Below are 19,226 nucleotides of genomic sequence, written 5' to 3'. Positions count from 1 at the left end.
ACACTCATTAACACAGTAATTAATCAAAACTGTACAAAAATGTACTTACATTTCTCATTTAAGATAAAAACAAACTAATTTGTCTGTAGATACATTTTAACCCGAACTCTTCAAGTCACAGTTTTAGCTTCACTCGGTTCAAATTATGTAAATAAAATCTTTTTTATGCACATTTTGCTACCCAGTTATTAATTAGTTAATAGAAAAAATTGTCTTACTTTTTCACATGTTCATGTTAGACATATTTTTTTTAAGTGTAGATTAATTTTTTGCTACAAATGATCAAACATTCACTAAAGGAATGTTGTGTTATCGTCTTTTAGACAATAACATGTTTATTTTCTTAATTTAAAAAGAAATATAATTGTTTATTTGCATCTTAAATGTATTTCTAATATTACTTAATATTTTTAAAATACAATTAATTGATACATTTATCGACAACTAAAATAATCGTAGTATTATTTTTTATATTTGATGTATTTATATTGATGTTTTGGTGAAAGTAATTGAAATATGAACTAATAATAATATAAGTGCAACTCAGCTGTGTTCACAATCAATGCATCACCTGAATCAGCGATTGGAGGTTTCATAAAACTTTCAAACTTTTAAAAGTAACAGTATGTAGTTATTGATTGAGGTGAAAAAACCCATAGAAACCTTTTAGTTTTTTTCTTAATCCAGATGTGGTGAATTAACAGGGACTTCCCTCTTTCTCCTTACCTGGACTTCTTTTATTTGTAAACTTTTCTCTCTGTCTGCAGGACTCTAAATGGCGTCCGTTCATATTGAAACCGCTTCCTTCTCCTCTCATGAAACCCGTCTTGGTTTTTGTCAATCCCAAGAGCGGAGGCAACCAGGTGGGTGAATCTTCTTACACCTTTCGCTCGCTAGCAGCACCTGAAACGCTGCTGTTAACCTTCATTGTTTCATATGTCTGCATCTTCAGGGTGCCAAGCTGTTGCACATGTTCATGTGGATCTTAAACCCCAGACAAGTGTTCGACTTGTCACAAGGTGGACTAAGAGAAGCGTGAGTAATCTTTTCTTATGTCTAGAAAGAAGATCTGAATCTCCTACACTGAAACAGTGGCCCGAATTCAGATTTTTTTATTAAATGAGTGGAAATCTGTGGTATATTTTAAACACCAGCTGGACAGGATTTTAGGTTTTTGAGTCTGGAGAGGAATTCAATCTCGACACAGAAAGGAACCATTTTTTTCTGCAGCCGTCTCTCATTCAGCTGCTGTTTCAATTCTCAGGTTGGAATTGTATCGCAAAGTGCCAAACCTGCGGATCCTGGCCTGCGGTGGAGACGGCACAGTAAGACTCTATGCTCATTTTTTAACCAATTTTTATTATTTACCAAGATCCTGGAGCTTTCTTTACCTCTCTGTAGGCAGAGGTTGGTAAAGTATCCAGAAATAATATTTTTTTTACATATTTTTACTCAAGTAAAAGTAAAAACGTTAAAAGGCAGTTGAGTCATGAGTAACTGATCGAAACATCTGATTTAATATTTGAAAATGATGTAATCAGGCAGACAAAAATGTAAACTTAAGGCCACAATCTGGTATTTTAAAGACTGAAATAATATCTATATATATATATATACATAACATGATTACAAATTACCAGATTTAGGCAGCACATTTAGAAATCATCAAAAATTATGAAACGACTAATTATGATGAACCAATTATTGAAATAGTTGTCAACTAATTCCAGTAACTGATTAATCGTTAACTGGAGCAGACAGACCAATTGGTGAAAAAAAGAAAACGTATTCATAGCTGTAATTATGCCAAAATGTACAAAAATATATACGTCTTGCATTTAAGATGTGAATATGTTTTAGCCAAAACGCCTCAAGTTGTATAATTTTATCTTCACATGGTTCAAATTCACTAAATGAATGCTGTGTTTTTAAATTTCAGGCAATAAAATATTTATTTTCTTATTTAAAAAAAAAAAAATTAAAGCAAAAAAGAAATGAATTGTTGGTTTATTTGCATCTTTTAATGCGTTTCTAATCTTGTATAAATATTAAGTGTTTTAATAAGAAATCTGTAGAATTTATCTACATCTTTTATCCAATTAATCAATTAATTGACTGAATAATTGCTAGAATAATAGATTACAATATATACTTAACAGCAAAAACACAAAATTACAAAGTTATAAATTAAACACCCTACAACCAACAATTGAACAAACATTACATTTTGATGAGTGACTTCACCAAAATTATACACATTAAATAAAATAAACTAATACTTACAGTCTGTAATAGATACTGCATGTTAGAACAAAGTCAAGTTATTCCAAATGGCTCAGCAGGTGGAAAATAACGTTAGAAAAACAACATTTTAGCGTAAGGGTGAGTTTGTATCTCATTCATTTTTTGTTTTGTCTTAATTTAGTGAAATTACTCACAGTGAGTAGAGTATCCACTGTAAAAAGTACTACACTTTTAGTGTATTTTTTGCACTAGAAATACACTAAAAGTACATATATATTTTTTTAAGAAAAAGTTACTCAGGTAACTGTAACTAAGTGTAGGTATTTACTACCCACCTCTGTCCGTAGGTGGGGTGGATCCTCTCCGCTCTCGATGAGCTGCAGATGAATCCCCAGCCTCCGGTCGCTGTACTTCCTCTGGGAACAGGAAATGACCTCGCCAGGACGCTCAACTGGGGCGGGGTGAGTTTCCAGCCTTGACTCATGTTGCAGAGTAGACGGCAGACGGGGTTTTATTTTATCCTCCAGTTATTTCAGTACTTCTTTTTTTTTCACACGGCAGGTGAAGTTTGTCTGTTTTTGTCTCGCGTTCTGAAAATAAATGAGGTGTTTGCGTCTCCAACGCCTCTGGGAGTTTCAGGGAAACCCACATTCCAGGATGTCTGAGCGCTCTTCCGGAGCATTTCAAGCCTTGACCTCTGTTTGACCTCCTCGAAGCCGCTGACACATCGAGCACAGAAGATTTAGTTACAGTTGATATTTTACCTGTTTCCTTTCGAAATATTCCGCTTGTTCTGAATGAAATCCCCAGAAGTCAAAAATAATTTAAGAATGTTAAATAAACAAAAAGTATTCTTCAGTGGTGAAATTAAAGACACCATGATGGTAAGATCTGTCAAATCAGATTTAGAAACCGTCTTCCCACAGGTTGCTAATTGGATTTCTGAACTTTGACTAGGCCATTTTACAGCATTTGTACAGGTGGTTCAAATTCTTGAAAATACTTGAGTTTCAATTAGATTTGGAAAGTGCTTGATATTCTTACTGCACAATTTTAGAATAAAGTTCAATCTAAATTTGGAAAATACTTACAGTTTAAGTTAGATACTTTCATACGCCTCATAAAGACACAGACACATTTTTTTTCTCACTGTCTGAAGTTAAATCAGACCAAAATGTTCTTATTTTAGCTTAATTAGAACTACCTGAATTATTTCTGTTTGCAAAATGCCAGAAAACTTGGCGAGAACAATTTTTATTTTATTTTTGAATGTTTATTATTTCTAACTGCTCAGTGACTTATTAATCTGTGTAGTTAAAATAGAGGTTGGCTTATATGTTAGGCATTACATGTGACTGAAATTGAGGATTTTTTTTGTTAAATTATTTTTTTGTTCAGGTTTATAGAGTGGGTGTGAGAGGAACATTTCAGAAACATTGAAATTTTGCAATATTTTAGTTTACTTTGTCTCTGCTGTAGAATATAAAATATTATCACAAACATTATTAACAACAATGATAAATTATATTATACAATAGCGAATTTAAAATGTTTTTTTAGTTAATTTGTTTTGTTTTTATCTGGAAATTGTGATGCTGGAAAAGTTGGGGAACTTGCCTAGAAAGTCCTTGAAAAATGCTTGAATTTTACAATTGGAAAAGTATACACATCCTTCCCTTAGCATGATGCTGCCACCACCATGTGTTCAGGGTACAGTAACAGCTTTCCTCCACACACAATGCTTCAAAATTTGGTCTAATCTGACCAGAGCATTCGTTAAACAATTGACTTAGTTTTTGTCAATCTTCCACTAAATCTGGATTTGTAGGACTAATAAAACTTCTTTCAACGCCTGAGCTGTGGCTCTCTGCAGCTCCTCCAAAGTTACTCTGAGCCTCTTGGTTGATGCAAAATGTCAGTACAGATGAGACAGTCTCTGTAGTTTAACTGATTTGTTTTAAAAAAAAGTCCTCTACCTTTATCCATTCTTTATTTTTATTTTTTAATAAATCCACTGGAAGCGTAGCAGTGCTTTATTTTTCATACTTTCTCAAATGAAAAGGCAAAACATGGAACATATCGCTGCATAAGTAGATATATTAGTCAGTAACTAGGAAGCATTAGTCAGCAGTACAGATGAGTTTTAATGATGGCCTGTGAGCAGAGTTTAATTTCTAAAGATTCAGCTCAATAAGAGCGAAGCTGTTTGATCTGAAGTGACGCAGCGAGGTCGTCCAGATGACTTTGAGATACTTCTGATCCACGGAGAGATTGACGCTTCCAGAGAAGATTAGACCGAGACAATTTCTAGCTACCATATGTGCAAGAGCTCTGCCCTTTTCATCCTCTGCACACGCCTGACTGCTGTTCTTTCTTTTTGTCTCATTTTATCTTTTTCCATTTCCTAATCCCTCCTTGCTTCATTTTCTTCATATTTTTTTCTCTCTTCTTTCCTCTTTTAGACGTCTGGTTTAATGCTCTCGTCTTTATCTTTTCTGCAGGTCTGTGTTAAAGTGAGGTTGTCCTTTTTAGCTCTCTGCAATCAGAGCGTCTTTGAGGAAATCAGAAAAAATTGACACATTTTGCATTTAAGCTCATCTTATATTAGAAAAGATGCAAACGATCAGTTCATTTCTTTTTTAAATAAGAAAATAAACATTTTATTTCCTAAAATGCAATAACTTAGCACTCCTTTAATGAACGCTAAATCATTTCTAGTTCTTTCTGCTTGGGGATGCAACTAACATTTATTCATATTTAAATTTAAATTCAGATGAGAAGAAACCAAGTTCAAACATCCTGATTTCTTCCTGTTGTTTCTGTTTTGCTGCAGGGTTACACAGACGAGCCCGTGTCGAAGGTTTTGTGTCACGTTGAGGACGGTTCGGTGGTGCAGCTCGACAGGTGGAACCTGCTGGTGGAGAAAACTGCGGTCCAGCCAGAAGAAGGCACTCAGAAGGTCAGGGGTCAAGGGTCAAGCCAGAAAATGGGCTGAATTTATTCCTAAACATGTTTTTCAGAGCAAGGAATCTGTAAAACAGTTTTGTTTTATTTTTGCATATTTTATGTGTAAATACTGATTATGTGTTGCACCAGTGTCTCTCTGGCAAATTACTTACTTTGCCATAAATTTCCAATTACAAACGTTTGCACATTGATATTTAAATATGATTTTTGTTCCTTTTAAGCTTCCTCTGAATGTTTTCAACAACTACTTCAGCCTCGGCTTCGATGCTCATGTCACGCTGGAGTTCCACGAGTCCAGAGGTCTGTTTCACAAATTCCCTTCGCAAAAGTATTCACACCCCTTCAGACTTCAATTTTCAATGTACTTTTGTCAAATTTATGTGCTAAAACATTTAAAACCACACTTACACTTCAACGTAACGCACTTCTACATGTTTAAATCCCAATAAATACACTGTAGTTTGTTTCCAAAACATCACAAAATGTTAATATTCAAGGGATGTGAATAATTTATCAAGGTTCTATTGTATTGTTATATCAAAGCCCTGAACTCTCCATGTTTTCTGCACACATTGATTGAATTTTCCTCCGTTTTTCGGCGTTTTGTTCTCTCCCAGAGGCCAACCCGGAGAAATTTAACAGTCGCTTCCGCAACAAGATGTTCTATGCTGGCGTAAGTGTCCTCCATGACAAACTATTTAAAAACTTTGACTGGATAGTTTACATTTGTCTTCAGTTTGCTGTAATTCTGCCTTAATGACCCTCACACACCCTGCAGGAATGAGGAACAGTAAATCAAGGGAAATTTATCTCTAAAACAACTAAACATTGGCCTTTATGGGAAAGTGGTTTCCAAGTTATTTATCAATAATGAGCAACCTGACTTGTGCAATATTCATCCAGAAAGCTCACAGAGCAAATGTCACGCTCTTAATAATTCATCTGACCTTAATCCTGAGGAAAAACCAAACAAACCTGATAGAATACCGCTTTGTTTCCAGTGATAAATTTAACTGAAATCAACTTGAAAGTGATGAACAGATGTTACAAAATCATCCAGCCGACTTTTTTCTGCAAGACATGAGCTGAAAGTCAGAAAGGATGGGCGGCAGTTGAAGCGGAAACGTACAGAGGAGTTATCTCTTTTTAATGAGGGAAATGTAATGAACTGTAATTCTGTTTGATTGGCTTCTTCTGTGTGTTTATCTGCCTGTGTGTGTGTATGTGTGTGTGCGTGTTCAGGCTGCATTCTCAGATTTCCTCCAGAGAAGCTCCAGGGACTTGTCGAAGCACGTCAGAGTGGTGGTGAGTGTTAACACGCTCTTCCTCTCTCGGCTCGTATCGTCTTCCGTGTCGACATGTCTGGGTCGGGTGATTAAACGTGCCGTCCTTCAACTTCTCTTTGGGGGTTGACCCTGAGGAGGAGTCCCACTGGGGTTCCTCACTCACATTCACTTCATGTTAAAACAAATAAATAGATCTTCACGGCCTAGAAGGCAGGTTTAAATGGGATCTATTATTCAAAACTTACATTTTTTGTACTTCCATTTGGGTTTCTAGTGCTTCTGAAAACAGTCCAAGCTCTTAAAATGCACACACAAAAAGTGAAGTTATTTTTGTCAATAACTTCACTTTTTTGGTGAAAAAAGTTAGCAACCCCAACGGAGTGACGCCTGTTACCTAGCAACACCAGTGGAGCTCCGGCACGTTTGATCAGCTGGTTTTACTGTGCTGTACAATGGCTGCTGGAAAAGACAAATGTTTTGTTGTTGACTTACCATGGAGAAAGCACTTGCTGCATTCTTGTTGGTTGTGCAGAAGGCTGTACTTCTGCTATTCAAAGCTGTAAGGTTGTGTAATTGAGCATCTGTGTGCAGCCATTTTCACTTGCGAGTGTAAACATTGAATTGGGGGCGTGGCCAGTAGCTGCTTATTTGGATTTAAAGTGACAAGAGGTCCTAAAACAGCTCGAAATTTGATTATCTAAGAATAATTTTGTTTAAAAAAATGGAAAGAATGTTTTATGACACCCATAGACCTGTCCTAACCCTTAAAATGGTTGTTTTGTCCAGTGACACCAATGAGGACAACACGTTATCTTTGACACATTCATTAAGCTGCTTTACTGAATTAAACCGGGTGGTTTCCATGTGACGGATCCCATCAGGCAAACGACCAAATTCATTATAATTTCAGTCCAGATCAAATATTTTTCCTTATTTTATTCCATCCACAAGTTATATATTTTAGTTAGATATTTTCACTAGAAACCAGACTAAAACACCTGGTAAGATTTTATGTTTTTGCAGAGTGTTTACTCTTGACACTAAATCCAAGCGTAGTAGTCGATGTTAATGCCGTCTTTATTGTTCCCAGTGGGAGCCATTACTGGTTTTTTTTACAGATGCTCCACATTAACTCGAGCTTGGAGTAAAATAACGCTTCAAATAAATCATTAAAATCAATTAATTAGCGTCACATTTATGCCCACGAGGTGTTTATGTAATCTTTTGACTTCAGCTGTGTTTAACATCAGCATAAAACCATCCCCGTCCCCTCACAGCTAAAACATTAAATCTCTGCTGCTTTAACAGTCATAACAGTTCAATTATCTCTTGTTATGAGTTGAATTAAAAATATTTTACAGCACCAATTACTGGTGTGTAGGAACCCCTACTGTGTGATCTGACAGTAGAAACCAGGAAGTGAGCTTAACGTTTGAGCGGCCTGTCAAAATAAAAGGCGGGTCTCTGGTTCTGGTTGGACGTGGTTCTGCTGTGCAGGCGTGACTCTGGCTCTCTGCTTTCTGCAGTGCGATGGAACGGATCTAACGCCCAAAATCCAGGAGCTCAAGTTTCAGTGCATCGTGTTTTTAAACATTCCCAGGTGGGTCGGTCACAAACGCATCCAAACTGATCGAAGGTTTTACAAATATTTTCTATATTGGAATTTTGCTAAACTCTTCAACATTTGCATAAAAGGCAATCTAACCTTTTATGCAAATGGTTTTATGCAAACTCCACCTAAAAGATGAAAACTTTCTGTAGTGAGGCTTCGACTACAGCACATAAGCTTCAGTTTATGAATTTTAAATGTTAAAAAGAACCTTTTCTGAAATGAACAAGCTTGGCAATAATGTGTAATTACAAGTGATGTGTACTTGCTGAGCAGGATATATATGTGTATATTGTAACCTAATATACAAAATATAAATCAGAAAATATTTAGAAAAATAGCAACTTTTTAAATAAATACACTAAATTCAATATTCTTTCTATTTTATGTTGGAAAAATGTGTAAAACATAAAACAAAATGCCAAATTTTATTATTAAATCACACAATAAAATTATATATAATGAATTTAGAAATGCATCTCTTTCAGTTTTATTTTGTAACATTACATTTTTTTAAATAATTACAATAAATAAACAAAAAAATCTCCAATTTATATTGGTTAGGAAGTGCTGCAACACAGCATTATAAAATAATTAAATGAAAGTTATAATTAAATCTTTTAAAGTAGAATAAATATTCATATTGGCATGCTTTCTCATTAACTTTATTATTTGAACATTTAAATAATAGATAAATGTATACATTTATTTATTATCAAGTACACATATTTTTATTAATGCTTATATGCTCTATTAATTGTTTTTATATATTTAATTTTTTTATGAGTTTTATATCTAATAATGAATGTATTAAATTACTGAAATCATTAGATATTTTTTTATTTTGCTTGATACAGAAATATTTATTTAATGAGCACAGAATCATTAAATATTTAATACAATATTTAAACAAGTTTTTCCATTTTTTTCCATGAAAGAAACCATTATTATATTATATATTTCTGATTAGTATGTTTATTGATATTTTTGCATACAGTGTTTACATATACCAGTGCAAAACACCTCCAAAATAGTAAAATAAAATAAACATGCACTAAAATAAATAAAAAATAATAAAAACAGGGGTTACATTGATGCAAAAAAAAATCCATATTTGATTACATATATAATATTGATTTAATTATTTACAAGTTTATAGATTTTAGGAAACGTTTATTAATTTCTGCTACTAATTTTTTATGATATTTTTATTTCTTGATGCAAAAGGACACATCTGATGTTTCTAACTTTCTAAATGAGTTTTTTCCACTTGATTTCTGAGGCCTCTTAGAAACGATGAGACTCTTGAACCAGAGCAGGATCCTCAAAGTGTTCTCTGTTAATTGGGTTCAGTGCTTCGACCCGTCTGCTGCTGACTCTCATATCTTTGGAGATGATTTCTGTCCTCAGAGGAAGAAGAGCAGCTTCCTCTCTGGGTGCATGAAGACGACTGTCATAGCTGCTGGTGTTTGATGTGTGACATGCAGGTACTGCGCTGGCACCATGCCGTGGGGAAACACCGGAGACCACCGAGACTTTGAACCGCAGCGCCACGACGACGGCTGCATCGAGGTCATCGGCTTTACCATGGCCTCTCTGGTGAGAAAAACACTAAAAAACATCAGCCGACAGAAAAACCTTTATGTTCTACTAAACCGTACATGTCTGTGTCCTCCACCAGGCGGCGCTACAGGTCGGCGGTCACGGTGAGAGGCTTCACCAGTGCAGAGAAGTCGTTCTCACCACTTACAAGACTGTACCTGTTCAGGTAACCAACATGGATGTAGTTGCATGTGATGACCAGCAGGTGTCACCGTTGTGAAAATACAGTTTGTTTAAAGTCTCTTATTTCTGAGTCATTTAATGTTTAATTACTTCCCAGGTTTTATTAACAGTAAACCTTATGAAGTATTATTATTGTTTTTCAACCCTAACAGAGCTGAAAATAAAAGCATTTAGTGAACATGTACCACGTTATATTAATAACTGACTATATAATAAATTTAAACTTGTAATCTTTTGAGATGGTCTGGATCAATATATGCCGGTTTAGTCACAATTATTTTCTTTTGGATTTTAAAAACTCTTTCACACATTTTTATACCTTTTTTGTTTTTTAAGCCACTAAAAAAAACATGAGTTAATGTGTGAAACATATGACAAAAAATTGGATAAGAATTTGATTATTTTTTCTGTTACTTCTCTCTTTCTCTGTTTCACCCTCTCTCTCTCTCTCTCTCTTTCTTTCTCTCTGTTTGTCTTTAACCTTCACTACTTTTTCCCGTCTTTTCTGTCTTTCTTTCTCTCTCCCCATTTGTCTCTCCATTTTTCTCCTTTTCTCTCACATTTTCTCTCTCTCCTGCTCTGCAAGGTGATGAATTTAAATTTTCCTGAATTTCCACCTTTTGTTTTCTATCCATCCATCCAATAAATTGATATTTTATTTAAACTTTAAACTAGGACTGCAGAATGTCAATACAATTTCTAAAACTTGTGTTGTCAATACAGTTCTTTTTTTCTATAATTAAATTTGTCATCACAATTTTCTTTTAGCTTTAACATTTCAGCTGCTAAAAACATAAATCCGCTGCAAGCATCAAAAGCAGTTAGACCTTCCAAAATATTATATTTTCACAAAATATAATATTTGTGTAATGATGAAAATAGTGATGTCATATATTGAGTATCTCTACTTGCAATGTTTTTTATTTTACAGGGAAGTCTTGAAGAATAATAATGTTGTGTGTGTGTGTGTGTGTGTGTGTGTGTGTGTGTAGGTGGACGGCGAGCCGTGCCGACTGGCTCCTTCCACTCTGCGCATCTCCCTGCGAAATCAGGCCAACATGGTCCAGAAGAGCAAGAGACGCACGTCGGTGCCGCTGCTCAACGAGTGAGTCAGCTCCTCACACACACACACACACCCACGCACACCCACACACACACACACACACACACACACAGATAGAGATTGAGACGGATGAACTGGGCCAGCCGTGTTGCTACAGAGAGACCGGGCTGCAGCTCACACTCACCGAGTCACACAATCTGTTTGGTGAGTTCACTGCTCTCAGCGTCGCTCTGCAGATTTGACCCAGTCAAAGGAGGGACATGTGCTTGAATAAATGAAACCATTAGAGATGTGGAGGTTTTACAGATCAGGAGACATTTTGAGGATTTAACACTCTCTGTCTTCTCCCTGTATTTAGTATATAAATGTAAATGTGAGTCTATTTTCTGCTTTTCGTAGCAAGCTACAGTAGATGTGTGTATGTGGCAGAAGGGCTGGGCGAGAAATAAAGTCTAAGATATTTTTATATTTGATCCGATTTTCGATTTCTTAAACTTTTTTTCTCACGTTATTTAAAAAATTTTCTTTTATTCCAGTCATCACTTCTGTGAGGGTTAGTGTAGAATAAAGATTAAATCCTACTAGGAAAATGTCTTAAAATTATGAGGAAAAAGTTGTTTTATTGGAGAAAAAAAAGCTCAGATAATTAATATTTAGTTAATTTATTTTTTGCGTCTGAGTTCTCATAAAATTACTTCTTTATTCTGCAAATATTAAGATTTTATTCTGGTGTTATTTCAACTTTATTCCTGTAACACTATGTACAGAAGTACACCCGCACATTAGGGGCATTGGAGACAAAAAAGATTTTGAGATTAATTTTGGAAATTTTCTAGGAAAAAGTGGGACATTTCTGAGTTTCGATAGTAAAAATTTTTCAACTTTTGGAACTTAGAAATTTTCTGGGTTTTTTTCTAGAAAATAATCTAAACATTTCTGAGTTCTTTCTCGCAAATGTTTGACTTTTGAAATTCAGATATTGCTTAGTTTTTTTCTAGAAAATGTCTGAAATTAATCTAAATATTTCTAAGTTTATTATCAGAAATTAATCTAAAATGTCCCTAATACAGCACCGTACAGAAACACTTTGGGGCCGCTCGAGAAAAAAAAAATTCAGACTTTTGATCTCAGAAGTCAAAATTCTGGGGAAAAAAATTAGCTTTATTTTTAATTTTAAAAATTAATTGTAGCTTCTCCCTTATAATTCATCTTAGAGTTGACCTGAATTCAAAGTCCAAATAAATAGAAACGGTAAAACACGCTTCTCATACAAGATGGCCGACAACCCAGGGAGCACATTAGTGGATAAAAATCCAGATTTTCCCCCCAAAATGTAATTTTCAAAAGATAAAACCAGTTGATCGCCCAGCCTTTTGTGGTAGAAAGAAGAGTAGAGACTTTAGCTTCTTGTTGTAGTATTTAGTGTCACTGCTATGGGACTGTGCTATCAATGTTTTGTCGACTTACCTTTTGGGATTTTCTCCATCTTTTCCTCCTCCTCTCCATCCTTTTCTTATTTTCTTCATCCGTCCAACACACTTACCCCACCTTTTCTTTTTCTTTCTTGTTGTCTCCTCTCTCCACCGCCATCCGTCCGTCCTCTCTCCCGTGTTTGTCGTATTTGTTCGCGTTTGTGCGGCTGTAGTATTCAGAAGGTGTGTGCAGCTGATCTGCGCCGCCTCTCTGCTCCCCCCGACTCCTTCTCTGTGTAAGTACCTCTAACCCCTGTTCTGTCGCTGGACGCTCGCGTGTCTCTGTGCACGTCGGCGCGAATGAAAAGGTGCCGTCATGTTTTATCCGTCAGGTTTGGCCCATATTTGAAGGCCTTGTCACGGAAATCACTGCAGCTTTTTCTACAGTTTAGTTTTTAGCTAATCATAATGTTCTGAGCAAAAGTCAAATCTGAGGAAGGGATTTCAGCGAGGAAAACCTTTTGGGTTTTAAATAGTTTCCAGGTAATAAACATTACAGAATTTGAAATAAAAAGAATCTCAGCTTAAGCGCACTCACTTCAGTTAACAGTTTGGTAAACAGAAAATAGTATTTTAGCAACAATAAGATAATTCCTTAAAATATTAGAGGTGTCAAACTCATATTAAGATCTTAAATGTTCTTAAAGGGCCAGTTGCACCAAAGTGTTTTGATAAAATCCATTAAAAACGGTTAAAATGTCAATAAATAACCGTTTCTGCACTCATTAAGTATCTTTTCACATTGATCAGTCTCACCAGGATTTTGCAATAACAATAAAAGATTTTGTTCTTTTTGCTAATTTAAAAATAATTACAACTATTTCTGCAATATTTGTGCTTATCTATGACAGTAAATGTGATCATAAACATTCTGGTAGATTTGAATGTTGTGCTGCCATTACAGTCTGGTGTAATTTTGTTTATTTTTGTGCATTTTCTTTGCAGAGCTGAAACAATTAATTAGATTAATCATTTAATCGTGATTAATTGACATTATTGTCAACTAATTTATTAATTGTTAAATGGAGTACAGACTCTAAAAAAAGCCATTTGCTGGAGGAACAACACGCTCAGAGCAGTGATTAGGCCAGAACTGTTCAGAACTTATATAAATTTTGCAGTTAAATAAATAAAAAACTTTCTACGTCCTACTCAGAACTTCTTAAGTGACATAGTTTAGCTTCGCAAGTTGATAAAGTATTTTATAGATGCAGATGCGTCCTTTGCATCTACAAATAATAAATCTACACTATGTGATTACATTTTAGGCAATAAAATGTGTATTTTGCTATTTAAAAAAGCAATTGAATTATTTATTTCCAACATTTTAAGCTTTGATTAAAAAATCTGCGTTTTTTGTCCGATTAATCGTCAGCATAATTGATAGATTATTTGATAACTAACATAATTGTTAGTTGTTTGTTTTGTCTTAATCAGTTCAGAAGGATCAAAACGTGTTTAGACCAAAAGAATATTGAAGAATTTATTACAAAAAGACCAATTATAGCTTTAGAGTTTATGAAAATGTTTCTTTTATGATTAAAAACAATAATGTTTGTGTTGCAACAGCACAAGCTCATAAGTTTGATGGGAAAACGTACACATTTTAAAACTTAAAGCAGGTTTTTTGTATATATATATTTTTTTAAAGCATCAAATATGGGTCAAACTGCTGTGCTGTGTTGAATGTAAGTGTCTGTTTGTACAGGAAGTGTTTACTAAAGCGAGGAAGTGTTTGGCTGCATGCTGACGTCTTCTCAGTGTGCTTCTGCCTCGTCTTTATTTTTTCCTGCTGTCGTCCCTTTAATTTTACTGTGAGCTCTGCTTTTATTAGATCTCCCCTCAATGTGATGTCTTTGCTCTTTCCATACAAAAATACCTATTTATATAATATCTGAGGGATAAAAGTGAGTTGTTTTTTAAAATTCTGTAACATGTTGAGGTGCAGGGACAGTTTCCGATGTTTTTTTGTTTCTTTTCCAGCATCTTTTGAAACATCACCAGAGCTCAGATTTGATATTGTGCTGCTGAATTAGATTTAAAAATGTTTTACAGCCTCCAGTTAGTGAGACTTTATCTTTTAAGGCTCCAACTAAGAGGAGAACCAGACAGCAGGAACTAAATGTTGCAAAATTGTCAGATTTAGTTGTGATTTGTGAGTGTCTGTGCGTGCCTGTGAGCGTAAATACAAAATACATACAGTGCCTTGCTAAAGTATTCAAACCTCTTGAAGTTACATTACAACCATAAACATCAGTGGAGCTTAATGTGAAGTGGAAAAATATATAGGTTTCAATATTTTTACAAATATAAACCCCCAGTTACTCATGAAGTCAATTAATTAGATTGTTATTATAAAGATTATTTCACTGATAACATTCTGAAAATGTCTTGTTATAGGTTAAAAAATTGTGAAACTATAACTTATTTATCAATATTAAGGAATTATTTAGTTTAAACAAGCTCCTATTTCTGGATGAAAAGTCACTGTTAAGTTAGTTTTCTATTGTTTGAAGTGTACTAAGATATTTGCACTAAAAATACTTGGTAATATTTTGTGTTTTTGCAGTGTGGAAACAGGGAATATGTCTACATTTCCAGACTTTATTTCATCATTTAAAAGATTAGAAACTGAGTTCCTAAAAAATAGAAGGTAATTTCAACGCTGGGTTTCCTTAGGTGGAAACTTCTGAAATTATTTTTTACAAAGTGCCTTGAGATGACGTTTGATGACATAAACTGAATTAAACTGAAAGGTAAAATGTAATGCACAAAACATTCCTTTGTTTCTTGGTGTTTAACTGGACCTTTTCAGGTGAGTGTATAAAACACACATTGCTATTCCTAGAGCTTCAAATATTAAATTCATGCATTTTTGACTGAAACAATAATTAATCATGATTAATCAATTAATAATAGATTTTTAAAAAAGTCTCAGAAGTCATTTTAAAAAATAAACTCCTATTAAGGACTTTTTGCTATTAATTAATGAGTGAATTCAAAAATTAGTCAATTAATCTATAAAAGATCAAGAGTTTACTAAAGGAATGCTTTGTTTTTGTGTTACGCAATGAAGTGTTTATTTTCTGAATTATTTGTTGTTTTTTTTGCGTAGTTTAATGTATTTCTTGTAGTGCATAAAAAGGCTGAAATGGTTAAATACAGAATCTGCGAAATGTTCCAATTTTTAATCGATTAATCATCAACATTAAATATAAAACATAACATAAACTAAAATGATAAAGTTGCAGCATTTAAATGCATTTTAAGTCCTGTCCAAATTTTTTATGCACATTTGTTCAAATGTAAAAAAAAAACACAAAAAAAACTTTTATCACACTGCAAAAATGGAAGCCATCTTTGTTTCATGATGAGCAGAAACATGGTGAATATTTTTGTTCTTAAAAATCCATAAAACATTATTTAAAAAAAATCCAGATTGAGTTTGAAAATGTCTAATATTTTGTTTATTATTCATAAAAACATTTAAAAACCACGTTAGATTTTATTTCCTTTTCCCAATTTGAATAAACAGACTGACGTTTGTGGTTGTAAATGTGAGTACTTTTCCGGGTCGCTGCTCCGTTTCATGTGTGTGCTGCCAGCTTGTCTGATCCATGCGCGTACACGCACTGGCATGTTCTTCCCTTGCAGCCCTCATGCGGTTCCGGACCGTCTGCGGCTGCGGGTGAACCGGATCAGCCTGCAGGAGTACGACAGGCTTCAGTACGACAAGGAGCGACTGCGAGACATCTGTAAGACCGGTTAAAATAATCATTTTTCTAAAAAATAATAATAATAAATGCAATATTTTCAAGAAAAATTTGAACACCTGAGTAAATTTTCACAAAAAACTCAGAAATGTTGTGATTAAACACAAGTTTGTAAAAAAAAAATTTTTGATTTTTTTTTTCTGGAAAAATTTGACAAGTTTTCTTGACATTTTTGAAATAAAGCAGTTTGAGTACAAATTCACCAAAAACTCAGAAATCTTATGATTAATCACAAAATCACTTGGAAGTTTTCTAGACAAAAATTTAAAAGAAAATTTTCTAAAAGTTTTTTTTAATATAAAAACTCTATCTACAGGATTTTGTCCCCCCTAGAAAAATTAGAAGAAAAAAAAAAAAACCTCTTTCTTGCAAATTTCCAAGTTTTTTCTAAAACATTTTGAGATTACTCTCAATTTCTTGGGGCAAAAATGTGCAACTTTATTTTCTTTACATTCGTAATAATACATGGTAGCAGATTTTGCATGTTTGCTGTGTTAAACTGTATTATTTTCAGTAATAAGAACAGGATTTGGGCCACTTTGTTCCAAAACGCTTGCTATATTTAGCCAAATTTAAGAAACAACCTTTTATTAAAACTTGGTTAGAAAAATACTTTTTGTTGTACTTCAATGTACAACACAAGAAAAGAAAATTACATTGGTAATTTTTACCCTGATTACAAATTAAAAGTCTCCATCTGTATCAAAAAGCCAAATTTGTGTCATTTTTGAATACCAGTTGGGGACCCAAATGGCCCCCGGACCGCACTTTGGACACCACTGCGCTAAGAGGAAGTAATTTAAAGTATTTTTTGTGTTTGTTGCGTTTCCCAGCAATCCCAGTAGGCATTGTGGTTGTGAGGGGCGACTGTGACCTGGAGACCTGCAGACTTTACATCGACAGATTACAAGAGGCAAGTTTTCATCTTCATCATCATCGCCGTCTGCTCGTCGCCGCTTTGGTTTCTCTCCTCTTCTGTTGCTTCTTCCTCTTCTTCTTCTTCTGTGTGATCCGGGTTATTTGTAGGCGGGTCGGTGACCTCGGAGCGCAGCGCTGCTTATTAAGCTGGTTGCCTCATGTGCTGGAAGCTTCTTGACTTTAACATGTGTGGAAGTTTGTGTGTGTTTTGTTTCTTCTTCGGCTGCTTGCTAACCTTCAAACCTGTCTGCTGTGCCTGCAAGGATTTACACCAGGCGCCATCTACTGGCCACAGAGTGCACTACCAGGTACTTCGCTTGGAGAGGGACAGAGTTAGGGAATATTTCTAGATATTTGGGCCTTTAAGTAGAGCTGGGTGATAAATCCAATTGTTGTTTTTTAAAAATTAAAAGTTTGGAAAATCTGGATTTTTTTTGTTTTTTTTTTGTTGCCAATTTTGTTTTACAGCTTCTGTTTATTTAAATTTTGAATTCAGCTAAACTCTACAACAAAATATAAGCCAGGCTATGATTTCCTTCATTTTTTATATAAGAATAGAAAATAAAGTCAAAATATTATGACAATAAAGTCTTAATATTACTAGAATTAAATATAAATATTAGAAGAATCAAGTGATAATTTTATGAGGTCCAATACAAAAAAAATAATCAAGAGTTTTTCCTCATTAAAACAACTTTCTTCTTGTAATTTTAAGATGTTATTTTTGTAAAACTGCATCTTTATTCTGCTAGTGTTATAACTTTATTCTCGTGATTTAATACAAATTCTCTAAACCTCCAACATACAAATCACAGAAGGAAGGATTGAAATATTTTTTTTTCTTTTGTGATTAATTTAAAAAAATAAAATTCAGATGTGCTGTAAGAAAAATACTGAGGTTTTACCTCTAAGTCATATCGCCCAGCTCTATTTCTAGGTTTTGATTTGTTATACCTTTCATTTGAGAAATGTTGCATTCTTTGTAATGATTTCATTTCATTTTATTTTTTATTTAATTCACCGATCAGTAAACATGAACAGTTCAAGTAGCAACTAAAATAAATCATTAATGAAAAGGAGCAGAAAAAATATTTGCCCCTAATTATATAAAGACTTTAACTTAGAAAACTAATAACTACACAAAGTCATCATAAAGACTTTTTAAACTTTCTTTTAAATGCAGTGAGAGATTTAGTTTATCTCGTTTGTTCCATAATTTCCGTTCTGAATTATTTTTTTTAATCTCTGCACCTTTAAGTTATATTCTCTTTTTACACATTTGTTTTGAATATTACGTATACAAGATATAAAATTTCCCAAACATCTTTTCCAGCTTGATATCCTTGCTTCTTAAATTTAGAGTTTCAATGCCGTCTGGAAAAGTTTGGATTTTATATATTTTTCAGATTCTAAAAAAATTACTTATATTTACAGAGATTATTTCATTTCCTAAATGCTGTCCTTCCATCCTTCTTGTTTCTCATTCATTCGTTCTTCCTTCCCATCCTTGCTTCCTTTGATGCCTTTATGTTCTCTACTCTTTCCTTTTCTGCTTACTTTTATTCCACCTTGTTTGTTTTTATCTGGAAAAGACAATTCAAAACAGCTTTACTGTATCTATCTATGCATTCTTAATTGTTAGTTCAATAATAAAATAGTTTGTTTTTGTTTTTTTGTTTATTTTTTTTACCTGCAGGATGAAATCAGAGGCGTCCCCATAACCAGTTCAACCAGTAGGCTGTCTCCTAACTGGAGCTTCCTGGACTGTGAGTTTCAAAAACACATTTAATATTTTGTATAATCTTATTAAGCAACTTGTTTTTGTTTCTTATGATTTCAGCGACATCAGCTGATCGTTTCTATCGCATTGACAAAGCTCAGGTAAGGGTGGCAGTCAGACGTCACCACACCTGGTGAGAACAGGTTCTTATTTCACTCTGACTGTTTTCTGCAGGAGCATCTTCACTTCGTGACAGAAATATGTCAGGACGAGGTTTTCATCCTGGACCATGAGGGACCAGTGGGGAGCCAGGCGTCGTCGGCTGGGATGCCAGATCTGGTGGTTGAACCTGCTGCAGGGTAAGAAAGCAACTTTTTTAGAATCATTTC

At 34.3% G+C, this 19,226-nt stretch overlaps 1 protein-coding gene across 4 annotated transcripts in view; it reads left to right on the top strand.

Moving 5' to 3' along the window:
- Window positions 1-19,226, top strand: part of dgki (diacylglycerol kinase, iota) — a 76,215-nt gene that overhangs the window by 45,659 nt on the left and 11,330 nt on the right. For 2 of the 4 annotated variants that reach the window (XM_032589941.1, XM_032589942.1), the window contains exons 10-28: window positions 768-863; window positions 953-1,035; window positions 1,265-1,325; window positions 2,592-2,705; window positions 5,078-5,203; window positions 5,433-5,511; window positions 5,829-5,884; window positions 6,454-6,516; window positions 8,024-8,097; window positions 9,594-9,705; window positions 9,788-9,874; window positions 10,884-10,996; window positions 12,600-12,662; window positions 16,081-16,181; window positions 17,033-17,112; window positions 17,381-17,425; window positions 18,814-18,883; window positions 18,958-18,998; window positions 19,072-19,196. In XM_032589941.1, coding sequence (XP_032445832.1) covers window positions 768-863; window positions 953-1,035; window positions 1,265-1,325; window positions 2,592-2,705; window positions 5,078-5,203; window positions 5,433-5,511; window positions 5,829-5,884; window positions 6,454-6,516; window positions 8,024-8,097; window positions 9,594-9,705; window positions 9,788-9,874; window positions 10,884-10,996; window positions 12,600-12,662; window positions 16,081-16,181; window positions 17,033-17,112; window positions 17,381-17,425; window positions 18,814-18,883; window positions 18,958-18,998; window positions 19,072-19,196 — 1,589 coding nt within the window. The remainder of the gene's footprint in view (window positions 1-767; window positions 864-952; window positions 1,036-1,264; window positions 1,326-2,591; window positions 2,706-5,077; window positions 5,204-5,432; window positions 5,512-5,828; window positions 5,885-6,453; window positions 6,517-8,023; window positions 8,098-9,593; window positions 9,706-9,787; window positions 9,875-10,883; window positions 10,997-12,599; window positions 12,663-16,080; window positions 16,182-17,032; window positions 17,113-17,380; window positions 17,426-18,813; window positions 18,884-18,957; window positions 18,999-19,071; window positions 19,197-19,226) is intronic. The other 2 variants (XM_032589944.1, XM_032589943.1) reach the window with 2 other exon arrangements.

Source organism: Xiphophorus hellerii, chromosome 17 (assembly GCF_003331165.1).
Source record: "Xiphophorus hellerii strain 12219 chromosome 17, Xiphophorus_hellerii-4.1, whole genome shotgun sequence".
NCBI lineage: Eukaryota > Metazoa > Chordata > Actinopteri > Cyprinodontiformes > Poeciliidae > Xiphophorus > Xiphophorus hellerii.
This window is presented reverse-complemented; position numbering and strand designations above follow the sequence as displayed.